We start from the raw sequence: 19,758 nt of genomic DNA, 5'->3' as shown, positions 1-19,758 counted from the left end.
TATAATGTGGCATCCCGGAGTTCTTAAGAGGAAAAAATGTTTTGCAATATGTTCTGCAGATCCGGGAAGTGTTGTTTATGAGGCACATCGAATTCTCAAAGGAACAGAGCTTAATAAATACGTTTTCAGACACCCCCCCCCCCCCCCCAAAAAAAAAAAAAAAAAAAAAGGACAGTTCATAACAGCGAATGAACTACGATCTAATGTTGTGAGGACTGGAAGTGCACACAAGAGAATGTAATAATTTCGTGTCGTGATAGTTTGAAAGGAGTCTGTGTTCACGAGAAGCCGATGAGTGCGGACGTGGGAACTTCGGCTCCCGCTTCTTGACATGTTTTCGACCGGATATTTTGCTCACAGCGTCAAAAAGTTGGTGTCACTCGACGCCTAACGTTCTCAGGATCACGCTGATACCAAGTTTGCTACGGTGGGTGGACTTTTCTCCATTTTCAAGAGGACTGTCAGTGTGACCACGACGCGGGCGCGCTAAGCCTAGCGCTCTCCGGCGGATCCGCGCTCGGCGTCGCCGATTGGCCACGTCACGATGGCGACGGCCATGCAAATCACCGTGGAAGGGGAGGACATCTCCTCCGATGAGTTTGAAAACAGCGTCGGATGGACTACGGCGGTCAGCAAGCGCAAGTCTGCTACGAAGAACGCGCCCAGGCAAGGTGACCGCGCCTCGCCCGCATCACGTGGCGAGAAACGAAGCCGTACTCCGGCTAGTGTGAAGAAACGTATCACTACTGCTTCGAGGCTGCCCCACTTGCCAAGGGAGCACATTCGAGTCATTGTTCGCCCCCGCGGAGGCCTGGACATCAAGAAGGTGGGACATCTTAGGGTCGCCCAAGCCCTAACCGTCGCCGCAAACCTACAAGCGATTGATATCACGGAGGACATCATATGCCCCAACATGATGCAAAACATCATGATCGTGAGCACCCCCTTGAGAAGTAACGCCATGGCGTACGCAGGGGTGGAGGCAATCACCATTGGCGAAGCCAACTACGAGCTTAATGCTTACTTCGCCGCCCCCGAGAACTCATGCAAGGGGGTCATCCACGGCGTCGATCCCGCCATAGAGCAGGAAGAATTACAGCGCCTCATCATCCAGCCCAAGAACCCCAGCGCTCTCGAGGTGCGGCGAATTAAGAACACAAGCACCGTCATCATTCTCTTCGACGGCCTTAAAGTGCCCGATTACATCAAATGCGGCCCAAGCCTGATGAAATGCTCACTCTACCGCCGCCAAACCGACATCTGTTACGTCTGTGGTAGACTAGGTCATCGAGCCGATGTCTGTCCGGCACCGGAAAATGTCATCTGCAGGGGGTGCGGTATGAACAACCCCGAAGATAATCACATATGTTCTCCCAAATGCACCCTCTGTGGAGGGCCTCACATCACGGCAGACAAGGCCTGCAAGCAACGCTACCAGATGCCCTACGTAGTCCGTCGACGCCGTAGAAGACGACGACAAAACAAGCAAACAGTCCGGCTGACGAATTCGCCGGCTCCCTTGAAGTCAGCGCTAATCGGAGGTTCCACGTCACGGAGTCGTTCACGTGACCGCGTCTGCACCTGCGGCGGATCCCGCGGGCGCTCGGCGGAGCGCTCGACTTCCCGGAGACGCACGGCTTCGCGAACCAGATCCGGCTCCAGAGGGCGGTCTCGCTCTCGCGTTCGGGCGCACACCAGCAGCAGCAGCGGCGGCGGCAGTCCGGGATCCAGCTGGGCCGACCGAGTCAGGAACCCGCCGCCCCCACCGAAAAAGGTAACGGGGGGTCCATCTCCAGAGCATAATAGAATCACACAACTAGAAAAGGAAAACAGATTACTAAAGCAGGCACTTGACCAGCTCCGGTCTGAAGTAGCCGCACTCAAAAAGACGATCGGAAGACGGGAGAAGAGTGCACGAGTCAATCTGCGCTGCCGCCTACCCCTGTGGTCGAGGATACCATAGAAGTTCAAGTAGCAGAACCGGTGATTCCAGTAGAAGTTCCAATCGCAGAACCTGTGGTTAATGGTCAAACCAAAAAGAGAGCACTATCTCTGGCAGGCGGACAGTCGAAAAGCGCCCTCTCCAACCGCTTTGACAAATTCGAAAACGCCACCAACAGCCGTTTAGACAAGCTTGAGGCTGTATTAGACAAGGTTGTAGAGGCAATACATACCCTAGTGGCCAGGTGCGACAAGCTGGAGACGGCAGTCTCGAACATGTGCCTGATGCAAGGACACCAGACTGGTGTGAACACTAACACACAACATGGCGGTACACCAAAATAATATGGAAATATGGCAATGGAACTGCAGAGGCTTCCAACCAAAAAGGAATGTCCTCCAACAGTTCATTCGGTCCACAGTAAAAAAGCCACACGTCATTCTACTACAGGAAACTCTCATAAACACGGTGTCAATACCCGGCTATACAGCACACACATGTCAGGAGGTAGGAAAACGAGGCGTCAGTACCCTGGTAGCCAATCAATTCACTTTTATCATACACGACATTGGCTGTAACTCCAACAAGGTCGAGCATTTGCTCATTGAAATTATTCCTGGGAGGTACCTCAAAGAGAGCATCTTCATCCTCAACATGTACAGCTCGCCCAACGACCATAAACAGAGATTTACCAACATCATCAATAAGGCAGTGAGCCGGGCCAAGGCGTGTCCGTTACTGGTGGCAGGGGACTGCAACGCCCCGCACCAAGCGTGGGGCTATCCCCAGTCCCGCCTCAAAGGGATAGACTTGTGGCAGGTCACAACCAACCACAACCTCCTCCTTCTCACAGATCCGGCGTTCCCCACAAGAACCGGAAACTCCTGTACGCGCGACACTACTCCCGACCTGTGCTTCGTCAGGGGCTTCAAATCGGCCTCCTGGACCAATCTCAACGAGAATCTAGGAAGTGATCATAACATTCTGGTCACAACCCTAGAGGTTGGATGTAAACCTCTACGTGAATTTGTGTTTACTGACTGGGAAGCCTTTAGAAAAATCCGGAAAACGCGCTGCCAGCAAGAGCACCAGAGCACGATAGTTAACCTGGATCAATGGACCGAGCAGCTCAGGGCAGATATTAAAGCGGCGACTAGGAAGATAAAGACCAACCTCGAAGTCGACCGGGTGGATAGTCGGCTGGCACACCTACTCGAAGCAAAAACATCGATACTGAACAGGTGGAAAGGGCAAAGGCTCAATCGGCGGCTTAGAAAAAAGATCGCAGAGCTTAACAAAGCCATTGAGGAGCACTGTCGGGTACTAAGCCAACAGCAGTGGGATGAAATATGCAATTCGGTTGACGGACAAATGAGAGTGGGCGCCAAGTGGAATCTCCTCAAGCACCTCCTGGACGCAACCAATGCTAGATCCAACCAAAGTAAAGTACTAGAGAGAATCGTACATGAGACCACTCGCCAAGAAGACGTGTCGAAAACCCTGGATAACCTCGCTTGCCGGTACCTCCCCCTGGGCTTGGCCAACCCAGACGACTACCCAACGTATAGGGGCGGTTCGTGCCCAGAGTTGGACGCCCCCTTCAAAGTCTACGAGGTCAGGGAGGCCCTACACTGCCTCAATGCCAGGTCCGCGCCAGGGCCTGATCAAATCACCAATAAGGCTCTTAGAAACCTTGACGACGACTCCATAGCGTGGCTTACAGAAGAAATCAACAAGGCCTGGCAAACAGGTGAAGTCCCACGAGGTTGGAAAGAGGCTCTGGTAATCCTCATTCCGAAGCCCGGCAAAGCTCCAAACCTATCCAACCTCAGACCGATTTCCCTTACATCCTGCGTAGGAAAGGTAGCGGAACACGTAATTCACAATCGGATTTCTAAGCATGTCGAACGGAGCGGTCTCCTTCCCTACAACATGGTGGGCTTCCGACCAGGCCTCTCGACACAAGATGCAATGAAATTAATCAAGACTCAAATCATAGACCAAGATACGAGAGACGTGCGGGGAATTCTCGGGCTTGACCTAGAGAAGGCATTCGACAACATATCACACCGACATATTCTGGAATCCATCTCGGATCTTAACTTAGGACAAGCCTTTCACGGTTACGTAAGATCATTCCTGGAGAACCGCAAAGCCACGCTAAAGCTTGGAGACCACAAATCAGAAGGGTATTCACTCGGACCGAAAGGCACGCCTCAGGGAGCAGTGCTATCGCCCCTGTTGTTCAACCTAGCCCTCAGGCAACTGTCGGTATCCCTGTCGGGAATCGAAAGAGTTCACCACACGATATACGCCGATGACATCACTATCTGGTGCACCGGCGGCAGCGAAGGGCAAGTGGAATCGAGCCTACAAGAAGCAGTCGACCGTACTGAAACCTTCCTCGATGGCACAGGCCTACGATGCTCGACAACGAAGTCTGAACTACTACTCTACAGACCGGTCCGCAAAGGTCCTAAACCCAGGGGTTGGAAGCCCCTGGACGAAGTTGACATAGAACTACACACCAAAAGCGGGGCGAGCATTCCTAGGGTCGACACCCTAAAGGTGCTGGGAATGTTCATCGAGTCCACCGGAGGTAACATCACGACGCTCAGAAAAATCACGACCAAGACGGAGTGCATGATTGGATTAATCAATAGAATCTCCAACAAGAGGGGCGGTCTAAAGGAGGACAATCTCCTACGGCTATTCCACGCATTCTTAATGAGTCACATAATTTACGTGGCTGCAATGCACAAGTGGTACGCTTCTGAAAGGCACAAGCTGGACACGCTCATCCGTAAAAGCATCAAAAAAGTGATAGGAGTACCAATAAACGCCAGCACGGACCGCCTTCTTCAACTAGGTGTACATAATACACTCGATGAAATCATCGAAGCTCAGGAAACGGCTCAAGTATCACGACTCTCTAGCACCCCTGCTGGGAGGGAGATTCTCGCGATCTTAGGAATCGGCTCCACTGTAGCGATGGAACGCACATGTGAAATGCCAGATTACCTACGGGACAACATTACGGTTGCTCCTTTTCCCAAAAACGTGCATCCACAACACAATGCGAGCAGGCGCAAAGCTAGGGCTGTGGCATTGCTCCGGAGCATAAAAGCCTCGCCTCACACGGTCACTTTCGTTGACGCGGCCCAGTACGAGCACACATCGGACTTCGTCGCAACGGTGGTCAATCACGACGGGCACGTCACTTGTGCGGCCTCCATCAGAGACAGCACCCCGGCTAGGGCAGAGCAGGCTGCGGTCGCTCTTGCACTTCTCGACGATGAGAGAGCTGAAATATTTACTGACTCGAGGGCGGCGGTTCGGGCATTTGCCTCTGGTGCCATCGCCAAGGAAGCTCATCGAATTCTCCAAGGCAAAGTCATCCAGCCACATACAATCACGTGGTTTCCGGCCCATCTCGAACCCCAACTCGACTCCCTCCGCAACCTCAATGACATCGCACACGTCCAAGCGCGCGAACTAACCCTCCGCGCGGACGCCACTGCAAGTCGAGGTTCCGTCGATTCTGGGCTCGTCGAGTTCCGTGACACTCTCTCCACCTTCAACGAGGTTACCAAACACTACTACCTTGGTAGAAGACTATACCCTCCCCCACACGGGACACTAACCAGACCTCAAGCTGTCACACTACGCATGCTTCAGACGGGATCATATCCCAACCTGAATTTATTCCACTACATCAATCCAGACTGCTTTAGTCCAGACTGCCCTAGCTGCGGACAATGTAGTACTTTGGAACACATGCTCTGGGGATGCCCCTCGTTACAGAGGGGCCCGCATCGATGCACTGCAGAGGAGTGGAGCTCTGCTCTTCGGAGCTCCGACCATTCACGCCAATTTTGGGCTGTCCAGAGAGCCCACGATGCGGCGCTGGAGCTTGGTCTCCCCGTCCCGACGTGGGTGCGGCCCGCGGCTTCGTCGCCTCCCTGAGAGGGGGCAACAGAGCTTCTCAGGACCTCCATTAAAGTTCTTTGTCTGTCTGTCTGTCTGTGTTCACACCAATGTCCGTCATCCGCTAATCTCGTATATCAGCCGCGAATCAAACCACGGTGTGTCAGCCTCACACAACCAGCGCAGGGGGACAAGGGACGATGAAGGGAGCACAGGAGCGATGTTCTAAATTTTTTTCTTGCATAAGAAAGCCTCCTGATTGCGAAAGCGTGCGAGGTTGGGCTAGTTGGTTCATCATATAGAAGAACGGCGCAAGAAGCGAGGACGGAGAAGGGCGAGACAGCCCTCGTGGTGTGCCATACCGTCCTCATTTTCTGCGCTGTTCGGACGCATTTCTGATTGGCCGGCATTCGGGCACCTGCCACTCACGATATCGATCAGAGTGATAACGAGACGATCGCTGTGGTGATGGCCAATCGCGGATGGCGCTTACGTGCAGAAAGTGTTGAGAAAACGTAAAATTGATTTTTTTTTTAATTCTGTTATAACTCAAAATTTTGGACGACTCAACTGTAGCTGACGTCTACATAATGCGAAGCATTCATGATTTTTAAACTGTTGTACGAATAATGTAAATGTTGTGTAGCGAACGGTTACGTAGCGATATATGCTGTAGTGTTTATATTTATAGTAAGTAAGACAGAATTATTTTAATGGCAAGATATAATATTTAAAGTAAACGAAAACCCAGTGGCACATACCCAGGCACCGCTGCGGCACATAATTTGAGACTGCACTATTTATTTATTTATTTATTTATTTATTTATTTATTTATTTATTTATTTATTTATTTATTTATTTATTTATTTATTTATTTATTTATTTATTTCAGTATACCCTAAAGGCCCTCAGTTGGAGGGTATTACATAGGGGGGAATGCAACATCATCAAAGCTAACATTACAACAATATACAAGGTAAAAAAGAGAGACGAAGAACATTCATGGCAATCACACTCAGCAAATAGAAATAAAACATCTAAAAAAGGAACATCGTAAGCCCAACTTGTGTCAAAGTTTCGTTTTATGCAATGCAGAACAATGCAATGTTTATACAATGCAATACACTGAAATTTAGCACTACGAAACAGTTATTTTTAACTGTAAGTAAATATAAAACCTAGAAAAGAAAAAAACAGGGAGAGCGATAAAAACGGACGAGTACGGTTGAAGAACATTTAGGGCATAACATACGACCGAACAAGTTTCTGAAATTGATTAAAGTCGAGTTCTGTTGCAATGTCAGATGGCAGGTTATTCCACTCAGTTGTAGAGCGTGGTATGAACGAATGAGCGTATCGTGATGTGCGCTAAGAAACGCTGGGGTGGGGCCTGAGCAGCTTTCCGAACCCCACCCATGTATGCACACACACACACACACACACACACACACAAACACACACACACGTATATATATATATATATATATATATATATATATATATTACGTACCCTTAATAACAATTACACTAGAAACTTCGTGTGACCTCGAAAGATTGTTCACTGAAGTGACGAGCTTATATGAGTATTTGCAAGACCTCAGAGGAGGAGACAATTCAGTTTTCCAGCCTGACTCGATGCCCTCGCACCGCCAAGAGACTGGCGTCTCTTGGTTGAGCCATGCGATAAGCGGATTTCGTTAAACACGTTAGGGAGATAAGTGTGTTTTGTGCGTATTAAGCCGCACAAGTACACATCTATGAAAAAAGCAATGTAACGCCTTGTAAAAGTTTTAATACAAAAGATACAATCAAAAATATTTTCCTGACGAAAGGTCAGTTATTGAGAAGATAAGACGTAACTTATATAAACATTAAACGATATATAACCATTTCTGAACACAACGAATGATTAGAATTATTAGCATAAGTATAATGTGATTCCATAACGCCATAGTTTCATTACATGTCAAAGCATGCCTTATGCCACCGGTTTCGTTTATTTTCCGGAGGCAGAATAAAGGATTACAGAGCAAAAATTATCAGGTGCTCAAATAAATAAATAATACAACAATAGCTCAAAAGCGCGAAAGGACTCGATAGCAAATATAGGAACAGCGTGGATTGTGTTATTGAGCGGGAAATGCAGCAAATGACGAATAAACATTACTAAGTAAAATGCACAGATAGACTAGGGAGTTTTACAAATAGCGCAACCACGCGTCTTTTCTTACCCAAATGTCCTCACTCTGCTTGCGCTGTTATGTACCCCGTTTTCGTTCCGTTGTATAACTTTTTGCGTTGTTTTGTAAGCCAGGTGGTTTGCTTTCACTTGTAAGTTGGTGCCTTTTTCTCTCCTATTAAAGACATCAGTTCGTTGTCTGATGCGATGATTTCAACATCATTGAAAAAGTGTTCATTCGGGCACTTGATTTGGAAATGAAGTCGTCGGCAATCTTATTCAAATTGATTTTGCGGGACAGTTCTTTGTGGGCATGCGAAATTGCCAGATGGTTCAAACGGGCTTGTCCAGTCGTCGACCGCATGTACATTTTCAGTCGCCAAAGGCAAGAAAAGGACCTCTAGGATGTGGTCGACGAGACCGGTATGGTCAACGCAATTTTTTTAGCTTGGCCATTTCCAGCAAAAGGTTTCGCAGGTGTTCGCCCTTGCCCCCCGTAAACATGTGCACGACGTCCCCGAATGTGTGCAATGATGCCGACTTTTGTTGGCTTAAAATGTCAATCAGCATGTCTTTGTGCAAAATCAGGCGTCCTGGTTCAAGGTCGTCACCGTAGAGCTATGTTATATATGCTTCGTCTTCCTTCCCTATGGCAAGCTGCTCAATGTGGGACTTATGTTGCCACTTATCAGGTGGATACCTGTTGTTTAACGAAGACAGCACTGTGTCAAGTACTTCATAGAACCTCTGGCGGTACATGTCACTCGCTGATGGAAACACGTGAGCTGAGAAACCTTCTTGATAGCGGCGTGGAGTCTTCTTTCGCCTAGCAGCTAGAGCACACGGGTCCTCAACTCCTACTTTTCCTGCCTCTTCCATACATACGCGGGTCACGCGCTTTATTTTGGAGTTAATCTGCGCCGAGTTCAAGCTTGGGCCATCCGAGATGGCTGGTCCCTTCGCGTGCGCTGTCTCCCCGCGCGCCTAGTGTTAGGTTTCCGCTGGTGCTTATACAGTGGAAAATGCGCTTCCTTTTCAGCGTCAGACGGGTTCTGGCGAAGTACCCATAAGCGAGGTGCCCACGGTTGGTTTTGCCGTTGGTGCTCATGCTGTGTTTGTAGCCAGTGCACATTGCAACGTCCGCAGCCGCGGTAGAAGCGAGCTCGACGCCTGTTTTCTATTTCTTCTTTTATTTCGACAGCAATTGCATCGACATTCCAGGCAAATTTTCGCTGTCGTCGCCGCCGTGATATTCCGTATAAAGTCCAAAAGTCATATGAGTGAGCGACCCATACTTTGTGGGTGCGAGAAAAAGCCCGTAACACTGAACCGAAAAGGATGGCGGCTTGATGGACATTATCGTCCCACGCGCTCAATATTCGGGTTAGTTGGAGGTCACATGACAAAATGCGCGCTTTGGGAGGAGAGCACGCTTCTTCTCATCTAGCCCTGCCGCAGCTGCGAATGACTGTGCGCGGTTGACGCTTACGCGGCCCGCGTGCCGTATCCAATAGTTGGTGATCATTGGGGGCTGCAACGATCAAGGGCGAGCAGGGATGGCTGCTAACTTCATGCGCGCTGTCTTCCTTCTTAGGTTGTTTTTCCACGCCCCAAGTGTTGCAGATCACATAGCCTAAGTTAAGAGACAGGGGCAATTGGAGATCGCTGACAGAAGCCGTCCTGTAGTGGACATAAAAATACGCAGATGATGATGATGATGAATGTAATTTTCGGAGTCGCGATGAATCGCATGGCTGTACGAATCGTTCGCCCCCGCTGCTGGCGATCTTCATAATGCCAGCGTTGTGATTGCGACTGTTCGTGGTCATCCAGAGAGATATATACAGGTTTACTTGGTCCGTGCATTGCACGATGTTTGCTATTTTAATTAGTAAGTAAATGTTACTACAATTCATATAGACGATATAACCAACGTACAGACTCGTGTGAGGGCCGCGCTATTTTGCCGCAATTTTGTCGAGCCTTACATTGGACCGGGCTATTTTATCAAATTTTTCCAACAACGACTATGAAATCCGCCGTAAACCTCCGCTATCGCCTCCTCTCGCTATGTATAGTCGTGTACAACTTGAAAAGGCAGCGGCATTTGCCCCTCAAAGGCGGATGCACACGAGCATCCACCAATGGGTGTGCACTCTAGTATGGTAGCCACCGTAACTCTACACTGACGACGGCCGGCCGGTGACCCCGCCGACAGAGGACACGGCAGCCCGCGCTTCGGGCGGGGCCGAGTCGTGTCAGCGGGACTATTTCTTTAGTCGCGGTGGCAATTCGGCTGCTGCGCTTCAGTGATCAGGGCGGGGCCCTCTCCTGTCTTCTTAAGCTGTAACCAACTTTTTTTTATAGTTGTGACGTGCGAAAGTACGCTGCGCGAGAAAATTCGCAGTGGAGCGCAATCGGAATCAGCGCTGAATGCGATTGCTTCTCGGTTGGATTTTTAAAAAATATTTACTTTCAAGTTGGGGGTGCGGCTCTTACATGGATTTATACGGGAAGAATCTTCCTTCGTGTAATTATATTATGCTTCGCTATCACTAATGCTGCTTCGCCTTTCTGGCGAAACTGCAGCCTCTTTTTTTATTTCTTTTTATTGCGATAGCAATTATATGGACACTCAAAAGCAGATTTCTGCCGTCGGCGTCGCCGTCGCCGTCGCCGTCGCCGTCGCCGTCGCCGTGAGGTTCCGTATGACGTCATTTGGAGATGAAATCGTCGCCGCGCGCCGAACGCTGTATGTGCGAGTGAAAGGGCGCGAGGGGCGCGTCTTTCACGGGGAGTGAACGCACGGCGGAGAACAAACGCGCGTTCTGCGCCGTGCTCGCTTAAGGGCTGCAGAAGTAGGCGTCTCTTTTCTCCTTTACAATCACCATATATGTAGAGCAAACGCGCCTTCTTCGGACGCGCGAGAGGCCGTGGGGGAGGGGGAGGGAAGGGAGGCGACGTTTAGCTGCGGCACCAGGTGCCTATTTATATCAGAGGCTCCAGCAACAGTCACCAACGCCGCACGCATTTTGAGCTAACGCGGGCAAAACGCCGATGGCGTCGACAACAGTTCTGCGTGTTGTTGCTACCAAAGCCGCTCACCTTACTTCGTATGACATTGCTGTGTTGCTATCGCATTCATTGCTTCGCCCTTAGGGCGAAACTGTGACATTTTTTTATTATTCTGAGTACTATTAAAAGCTCTGCTGCGCATGACTGCTATTGATTCTGATTTCGAGTGAATCCGGCTTGGCCTCACTTCGATTACTAAGTTAATTATATATATATTTATGACCTCTGCATGCACGTTGCGATGTTTCCATCCCCAATAAATGTTATAAATTATTATAATTTTTTCCCTGAGTCCCTAGCATGCAATACCTACTGGAAAGAGAAGCAATGCTGAAACACATATCATTCACGTGCATTTCACACACCGTTGATAAAAGACTCTGCCGAAGAGGTCACTGAAGTCTGCAGGTCTTATTCAGTGTCAAAAAAGCGCGCAAAGCAATTTGTAGCGAGTTGAACATACAACATATTCATTCTCTAGACATAGGCTATCCATATCATTAGAAATAATTGTTAGTTGGTTATCTCTTTCTCCTTAAATATATAATAAATTTTGGCCTGTGTACATATTGAAATATAATGTGTCTGTACATAGTGTTCACACAGGAAATTAAAATAACATGTTGAAGTGAAAAAATACGGATGAGGTAGCCGCCGTTGGTGCTTCTAATGCGCTTGATTTCCTATTATCAGGATGTTCAGAAATAAAGCAAAAGTATGAATAAAAGCCACGCATGTCTCCGTCAACAATGATGCAGTTAGCTTTTAGCCACAATAATATTTTAAGAAAAAGGTAGAGGCAACTCAAAAGAAACAATAAATGATTTGGGTAACAGGACTCTGGTAATGACATTCTAAGAACGGGAGAGGGGGGGGGGGCAGCGCCCCCCCCCCCCTTCGTAATCGCGCCTATGTGCCTCATAATCAGATCGTGGTTTTGGCACGTAAAACCCCATATTTTTTTAGATTTAGTGACATTAACCAAGCATCGCACCAAGCGCTTACAGAGTTAAGGTCAGTTTGAAGAACCTCTTGATCAATTACAGAAGAAATGTTATGGTAAATTACGCAGTCATCTGCGAAACGTGTGATTCTGGATGAAACGCTGTCTGGTAAATCATTAATAAAAACAAGAAACAGTAATGGCCCAAGAATGCTGCCTTGCGGTACGCCTGACGTCACCTGGCCACATGAAGAGTTAAAATTGTTTACCGATGTGAATTGCATCCTGCAAGATAAGAAGTCTTTAATCCATGCGAGAACTATAGAGGATGAATGTTATACCTTGCTAACTTTGTTAGAAGACGATGGTGTGGAACACGGTCGAATGGCTTCGAGTAATCAAGGAATATTGCGTCGACCTGAATACCAGCATCTATGGATGAATGCAGGTCATCAATAAAGCCAGCTAACTGAGTGTCGCACGAATATAACTTGCGGAAACCGTGCTGATACCCTCAAATTAAGTTGTTCTCTTCCCAATAATTGATAACCTGCGAGTGTATGACGTGTTCTAATAGCTTGTAGATTGTACTTGTTAAGGATATGGGGCTGTAGTTGAGGGCTGAAGAACGCTCACCGGACTTGAACTCTGCAATGACCTTAGCCATTCGCCAATCGCTAGGAATGCTTGAGTTAGACAAGAATTGTGAAAATATTGCGGAGAGTATACGCGATAGTCCTTCATCTGTCTTTTTAAGAATGTTGTGATTGAATCCATTGTGGTCACACGTAGATGATAATTTTAGTCGGCTCATCAAAGAAAAGATACCTACTTCGTGAACTACTATTTCAGACATGCCCACATCAGAAAGTGCGTCCAATGTAGGACACGTAGGGATATCTCCATGACTAAACACTGAGGAAAACGTGTCATTTAGAATCTGCGCACACATAAAGTACGGAACTATCTCGCCATTTGAATCTGCGAGGATAACATCTGGATAGGAAACCGGATTTATTATGCGCCAGAACCTGTGAGGATTAGTGATAAGCATCGATGCTAAGTCATGACGAAAAAAATGCCGACGTGTTGTTTTAAGGAGGGATTGGTACTGGGCATCGCATTTTTCGGATCGTTTCCATGATACAGACTGCCTGTCTTTGTCCGCGTTTCGATAGAGACGCTTCTTTTTGTTATTGAGACGTGTGAGTTGAATATTAAACCAAGGTGTATTGTTGCTGCATTTTATAGTAATAACTGGTATGTACTTCTCAATTAGTCTACAATACTTATCCCTAAATAATACCCAGTTTTCTTCAACTGTTCGTGATAAATGGTTCTCTAAAAATTGGTCGGTAAACAATGACAACTCCGAATTGACACTTGCATAATCAGCTTTTTTGTAGCATCGTATGCGCTTAGACGTAACTTTCTTTTTGTTTGGCGTTTGCGTCAGTTGACCAGTGATTATCGCATGATCGGGCAAGCCATCAAGAAGAGTAATATGCGAACAGAAGGCGGGGTCATTAGTCAGAATGAGGTCAAGGATATTGGCTGACGTGGCTGAAGAGCGCGTGGGGTCTGTAATGAGTTGTGTTAATGAAAAGTCTAGACATGCATGAAGGAAACCACGTGCTTCAGTTTGCGAAGCTGGAACAGACTGAGTGTTCCAATTAATAGAAGGAAAATTGAAATCACCAAAAATAATTAGCACTGAATTAGTAAACATTGCCAAGATTTCACTTATCACGCAATGAAATTCGCTTGAGAAATAAGTGCTATTTGGCGGGCGATAAAAAGTTCCAGCGATTACAGTGCCATTTCCCTTCGTTCTACAGTGAATACACATGATGACGCACTCAAGAAACGTGGTGATATTGACAGGCGAAATAACGTAATCTTTTTTCACCGCAATGAGCACACCACCACCTCTTCTTTGCTTGCGATCACAGCGAAAGAAATTGAATTCTGATGATGTGACAAGTATACTGCTATCAGGATACGTGTCATCCAACCATGTTTCGGTGAGAGCTACAAGGTACGCCGAGCTTGAGTCAATAAGTGACGAAAGAGCGATATGTTCAGGTATCACACTTCTGATGTTCGTGTACAGAAAGGTAAAGCTGCGCGATTTCTCTGCACATGATGACGAAGATAAGCGGGCCGCTGCCGTAGGGAAGTTAGTACAACTTTGTCAAACTGCCGGACCCTGGGATAAACAAACTGCTTGGTTTGAATCAGTGTCCCAGATGTACGTGTCATTATTTAACAGTAGCCTGGTAAACAACCGGAATCGGCCCACGAAAACAGCGAGATTCCCCACTCACCCGCAAGAAATTGGCGGCTTTCGGACAGGAATGCTTCGCGTTAGTAAACAAAGGTCCCGGTACATGCACTGGATAACTGGAACCCTTGTCTTATGCTACCTTGGTGTTGTAATTTGGACCTGAACCTAATTAACATTATGATTCGGATTTTTATTATGAGCCCCAGGTGAACTTCCGCGCTCGTCCTCCATTTTGTTCCTCGTCAGTCGTTCCTCTGCGCTGGTAATGCGATGCATTTCTGCATGGCACTCACGTTAATTTCGTGGAGAAACACCACGCGCAGCAGGGGCACCACGCTTGGCAGTACCGAGTATTTTTGACAGTAGCGGGACAGCATACAGGCGACCAAATGAAATGTCATCTTCTAAACGACAAAGAGCGTCTCTCGTCCTCGCAACAATATGTGCCGGCACGAATAGTCCGATGCGCAGACTGCTGCTCAGTGGAGGCACAGTGTGGTCACTGTGTGTCTGTGCGTCCCGGCCATTATTGTACGGGCACGGATACTTGTACCCCCCCGCCGTTTGAATCTCAACAGGTAGCAAGGTGACAGCGAGGTGCGCGAGTTACATCTCTCCTCGTGCGAACCAGGCAGGCATCGGCGGAAACGGAGCGACCAGCGGCCATGGTCACGAAACCTCGCCGTTGCAGCGTCCACGTGGCCTCTCACGCGTGTTCAGAAACTGAGCTTCGTAGTGATCGCCACGTGGAGCGCGAGCGAGCACCACTTGCCCGCTTTTGCTATATATTTCGTAGACGGGAGAAATACGTCGAAATCATGATGCCCAAATCCTCCATAACCGTTTTTTTTTTTCTTCTTCTTCGGCTCCTTCTGGTCGACAAAACAACCAAGCATATGTCGCTTCCATGAAATGTTCTCAGGCAAAATAGACGTCTGTCGTGTATTATTTATAGAAGCTAGTCGAGCGCGAACAACTTAATGATTTTGGTGAGTGAATTCTTAACATAAATAAAGCTTGCGCAATTAAGGGCCGGTATGTCCTCAGCCTGCACTCATGCGCCTTTGGCCACTAGCGGGCCCTGGGCAAGGTACGCGACCGGTCCTCGAGCAAGTGGCCGCGGCTCACGCGAGCGGAATGGGCGACCTCCTAAAAATAACGGGGCCAGAGCACGGCGGATCAGGGGTCCGGAGAAATATGGCCGCCTTAAGCCGGGCCCCAGCGCTGCGCGCGCCCGCCCTCTGGCATCGGGATGAGCCAATATCCGTGGCGGCGACGGCAATCCTCGTGGGGCCCATTGCTGCTGCGCGGCTGATTTACGGTCGAGGTAATTGCCGGGACCCTGAGGGGCCAGCATTTGATGCTCACCGCGCATGGAGCCGCACAAGACGCTACAAGATTGGACAATGGAGCTTGACCTAGAAGTTCCGATTACCGTGAAAGACTAATCCACGGGGACACTATATACAACTTTTCAATGCCTGCGCATCTGTGGCGCCAGAGGCAACTCCTAATAAAAGAACGCCCGTTCATGTAAAAAGTAGCTGAATCCCAGCGTGGAATTTTTTTTTCTTTTTTTTTTTTTACCCCGCGTCCACCGGAACGAAGCTGGTATGCAATGCGACAAATTTCGAAGTCGAAGGTTCGTTTCTCAACCTCAGTGGTGTGCGAGCAAAGCCAAAGGCGGCGGCGTTGTATATTTTGGTCAGTTTTCAAGTTATCCCTGGTGCTTAAGAATTAATCTGCATACATGCGACATTGTATACTGTATACTGCATAGCTACTTTCAGACGTAACGCTTGCGTTACAAGCAGAACAAAGCCTTAAACTAATATCAAGTTCCAGTTTCATTGCAATTTCTACACGGCTTATTATCGCTGCAAAAAAAAAAAAATGCCTGTTTGTTGATGTTGTAAACGTTTGCTTTTCGTAGTGATCCGCTGTACTGTTTGTAGCTTTTTCTCTCGCAAAGTAACACACTTATGAAAAGTTGGTGTCACGCCTTTTGTATATCTGGCTAACGTACGAGGAAGACAACTGCACTAAAAAAATGGGGAAAGAAAGAAAAAAAAGGCAGCTCATGAATTTGGTACAATATTTTAATTGCAGCTACTACCGTTGGAGTTTAGCTAATTCTCAAGCAGCGAACTAGTTAGTTAGTCAGTTAGTAACTAACAGTTATTCAGTTAGTAACTAACAGTTAGTCAGTTAGTAACTAACAGTTAGTTAGTTAGTTAGTTAGTTAGTTAGTTAGTTAGTTAGTTAGTTAGTTAGTTAGTTAGTTAGTTAGTTAGTTAGTTAATCTTAGTGTTCTGGCAATTGCCAAAAAGGTAGATGCCCATTGGTGAGAAGGTGGCTACTAAAAATAGCAAACCGCTGAGCAATGTTTAGCGACGCCCACAGGCCAGCGAATATTTCAGGCAGAGATCTTTGCGGAACGTTAAAGAAAAATCGATGGAGGTAGGCAGCACTGGGATGGCAGCGGGATACGATAACCACAGAAATCAAAGCCAGAGTGCCTATTCGTATACCTGTGGCCTCACTGAGGCCGCATACGAGAACAACTTGGTTCTTCTCACGAGTTCCGCCCTCGATGCACATCGACTTCGAAATGAGTCGAGCAAAGGGTTTTGTTTTCTTTCTTTTCCATTTATGTTGTTTTCGTATGCATATTGCGTAACTTTGAGTTTTAGGAATTATCTCCATTGGTTTTGGCCCGTAAAACCCCATAATTTAATTAAAATTATCGCCATCTTTTCAAACGGCCGCCGACTGATATTGCGGCAGGCTTTCGTGTATTCTAAAAGACCACGATACAATGTTTTTTGACGAGCATCATTATCTACAGCGGTAAATTATGTAAAAAAGTGTCCGCGAATTCTCCTGAAAGTACCATACAGTATTTGCGTGAAGCAGGTATTGTGGTTCATGTGGACGCATTTAGCAATTGACGATCGCGAGGTGGTTGCGCGGAATGGTGCTGTTGCGAAGTGCTGCAGATTGTGCGTGCAAGCATACAAGACAGCATTATCTCTCACCCGTTGGTTTTCCGCAGATCACAGAACGAGGGTTCATTCCTTGTGACTGATACTGCGCCTGTAGCGTTGCCGAAAGAACCGATGAAAATTAGTCCCATGCTAGGCAGTATAGCGAACGGTTCAGGCGTATGTTATCACACCGATTTCTTCAAGCCAAACATTCGCGTAATCGGTTGGGACGCGGCACAGCACGATCTTGCCGCCTCGGTGGCAGTGAACAGTCACCAGAAATAAGCGTCGCTTCGAGGTGACAATAGAAAGTTAAACTTTTGACACAAAACGAAAACAAGAAATGACGTCGACATTGGTTCATTAATTTATGAAACCTAGACACGGGCATAGAAAGAAAGAGGTGATCGTTGTCGTGCGGCTAAACCAAAGTTAACTTGTGGTATCCTTAGCTTGACGGAGTTATATTATAGAGGCGCTGAGCCTGGCAATTATTACTGTAACCGAACCTTTCGCGTGCGAATTGTCACTTCAATCTACGTCATTGAACCGCGGTTCAAAGCCATCTTTGCATGTGCCGCTGAAAACCAACGGTTGCTTTCTTTAAACGCTCGCATACACGCACCCTGGCCTTCAGCCAAATCTGGGTCAACAGCCGGCCTCGTCGGTGATGGCGGCGGCTTCGTCGCAGGTTCGCAAGTTGTACCCGCACATTGCGTTCGAGCTGATCGGCCGCCGCGGCTACACGTCATGCATCAACAACTACGCGGGCAACTATGCGGCCGAAGAGTACCTGGGCGGCGGCGTGGCGGCCTTCGTGGGTCCCGGCTGCTCCATGGCCGTGGACTCGGTGGGCCGACTCGCCTCGCACTGGAACGTGCCGGTGTGCACGGCGGCTGGTGTCGGGGCGCAGTTCGAGGACCGCACCATCTACGGCACGCTGGTACGCCTCGCGCTCACCATCAACGCGCTCCGGGATGCTTTCCTCCAGGTAAGGCACGCTCACTTCGCTCACTGCTTCAACAGATTTTTTTTCTTTTTTACAACAGGTGAGTTGCGAAAAAAGAAAAAAAAAAGGAATTAGTTTCACGGCCTATAGGCACGCAGCCTGGAAGTTTCTTCGCACGCAGGGAAAAAAAGTCAGCCTTGTGGTTGCCATGTTCCGAGTACTTCTGTGGGTAAAACACATGATTAGAATGATTTCTTCGCAAACGGACAGTCAATACTATCGGTTGTTTCCACTCCTAAGCCATGCTAACGATCAAATGCAGAGTCTCATTTTGAGAAAGAAAGGTGCGAGTTAGGGCAGTTGGACTCCTACTAGAAGAGACGAGGGCTGTTCTGCGTGAAACAGTCCCGCGTGAAAATTACAGCGCGCAATAAATCTACAAATGTGCAGGCAGCTTCTGGAAGCTAGCTCCATGTACATGTGCTTCCAGACCGTGGTCGACAAACGAACCACAGTGCGCGTTTCTCACCGGTGTGCAGGTGCTGCGCCACTTCGGCTGGCGGCACCTGGTGGTGCTCTCGGACAGCTCGCAGTCCTTCTTCCGGCAGCTGCGGCGCGCGCTCGAGGGCCTATTTGCTGACCCTGACACGGGCGTGCGCGCCGTCTTCCGCGACTTCGATTCTAGCCGATCGTCCGTCAACTACACCTCGCTGCTGGTCGAAGGTCGCTCGTACGCGCGCGTCTTCCTACTGGCCGGTGATGGCGAGGTACATACTCTCCATCACTCTTCTGTACGTACATAGCGATGAAGTAGCTCGCAGAAGCAGGTATTAGGCATCATTTCGAGTCACTTTGCTGCGTCGCTAATTGCTGAAGGTCGTTTTTATTAATGCTTAGTCATTCCCTGCTGAGGTGGTTGAAAGGGCTGCGCGCAGTATTTGAGGTTTCGACGGAACTGCAGAGCATGCCCTTTGTCGCTGCCCTTCCTTCGACGGCAAGATAGTTTCTTAGAAACGAAGGTTTTCATAGCACACAAAACAAAGAGGAAAACAAAACAAAGAAACACATCGGAACATGACCCGCGCTCAAATGTAGCGCTGGTCCTGTTTTGATGTGTCTTCCGTCTGTCTTTGTATTGTTTGCGCTGAAAACTTGCGTTCATGATGAACCAGCTAGCCTATTCCAAGATTCTTCTGCCTCAAGATAGTTTTCATTAGTGCGAGTCTAAGACGCTGAACGATCGACTTTCACGAACAAAGAGATATTGTGACCCAGTCCCAGTGCAAAATGTACACACAGACCGGCTAGCTCTCGAGGCTTGCTGCGGTACCCAAAAACAACTGGACCATGCGACGGTCTCTAAATGTGTGGCACAACACTTGCAATGTGTTTGCGCATGTCTTCATTCTGTCGTTTTCTCGTCTCTCTCTCTTTCTCTCTCTCTCTATCACTTTTTTTTTTGTGACCT

General features: G+C 48.1%; 1 protein-coding gene across 1 annotated transcript in view; it reads left to right on the top strand.

The window, feature by feature from the left end:
• The first annotated feature begins 544 nt into the window (after positions 1-544).
• The window catches only part of LOC119442819 (atrial natriuretic peptide receptor 1), a 62,809-nt gene continuing 43,595 nt past the window's right edge, over positions 545-19,758 (top strand). Inside the window, exons 1-4 of the mRNA XM_049663056.1 lie at positions 545-1,138; positions 2,531-2,944; positions 17,979-18,332; positions 18,830-19,057. Coding sequence (XP_049519013.1) covers positions 545-1,138; positions 2,531-2,944; positions 17,979-18,332; positions 18,830-19,057 — 1,590 coding nt within the window. The remainder of the gene's footprint in view (positions 1,139-2,530; positions 2,945-17,978; positions 18,333-18,829; positions 19,058-19,758) is intronic.

This window comes from Dermacentor silvarum, chromosome 1 (genome assembly GCF_013339745.2).
Source record: "Dermacentor silvarum isolate Dsil-2018 chromosome 1, BIME_Dsil_1.4, whole genome shotgun sequence".
Classification (NCBI taxonomy): Eukaryota; Metazoa; Arthropoda; class Arachnida; order Ixodida; family Ixodidae; genus Dermacentor; species Dermacentor silvarum.
Note: the sequence above shows the minus strand (reverse complement) of the source record. Positions and strands in the feature narration are given on the sequence as shown.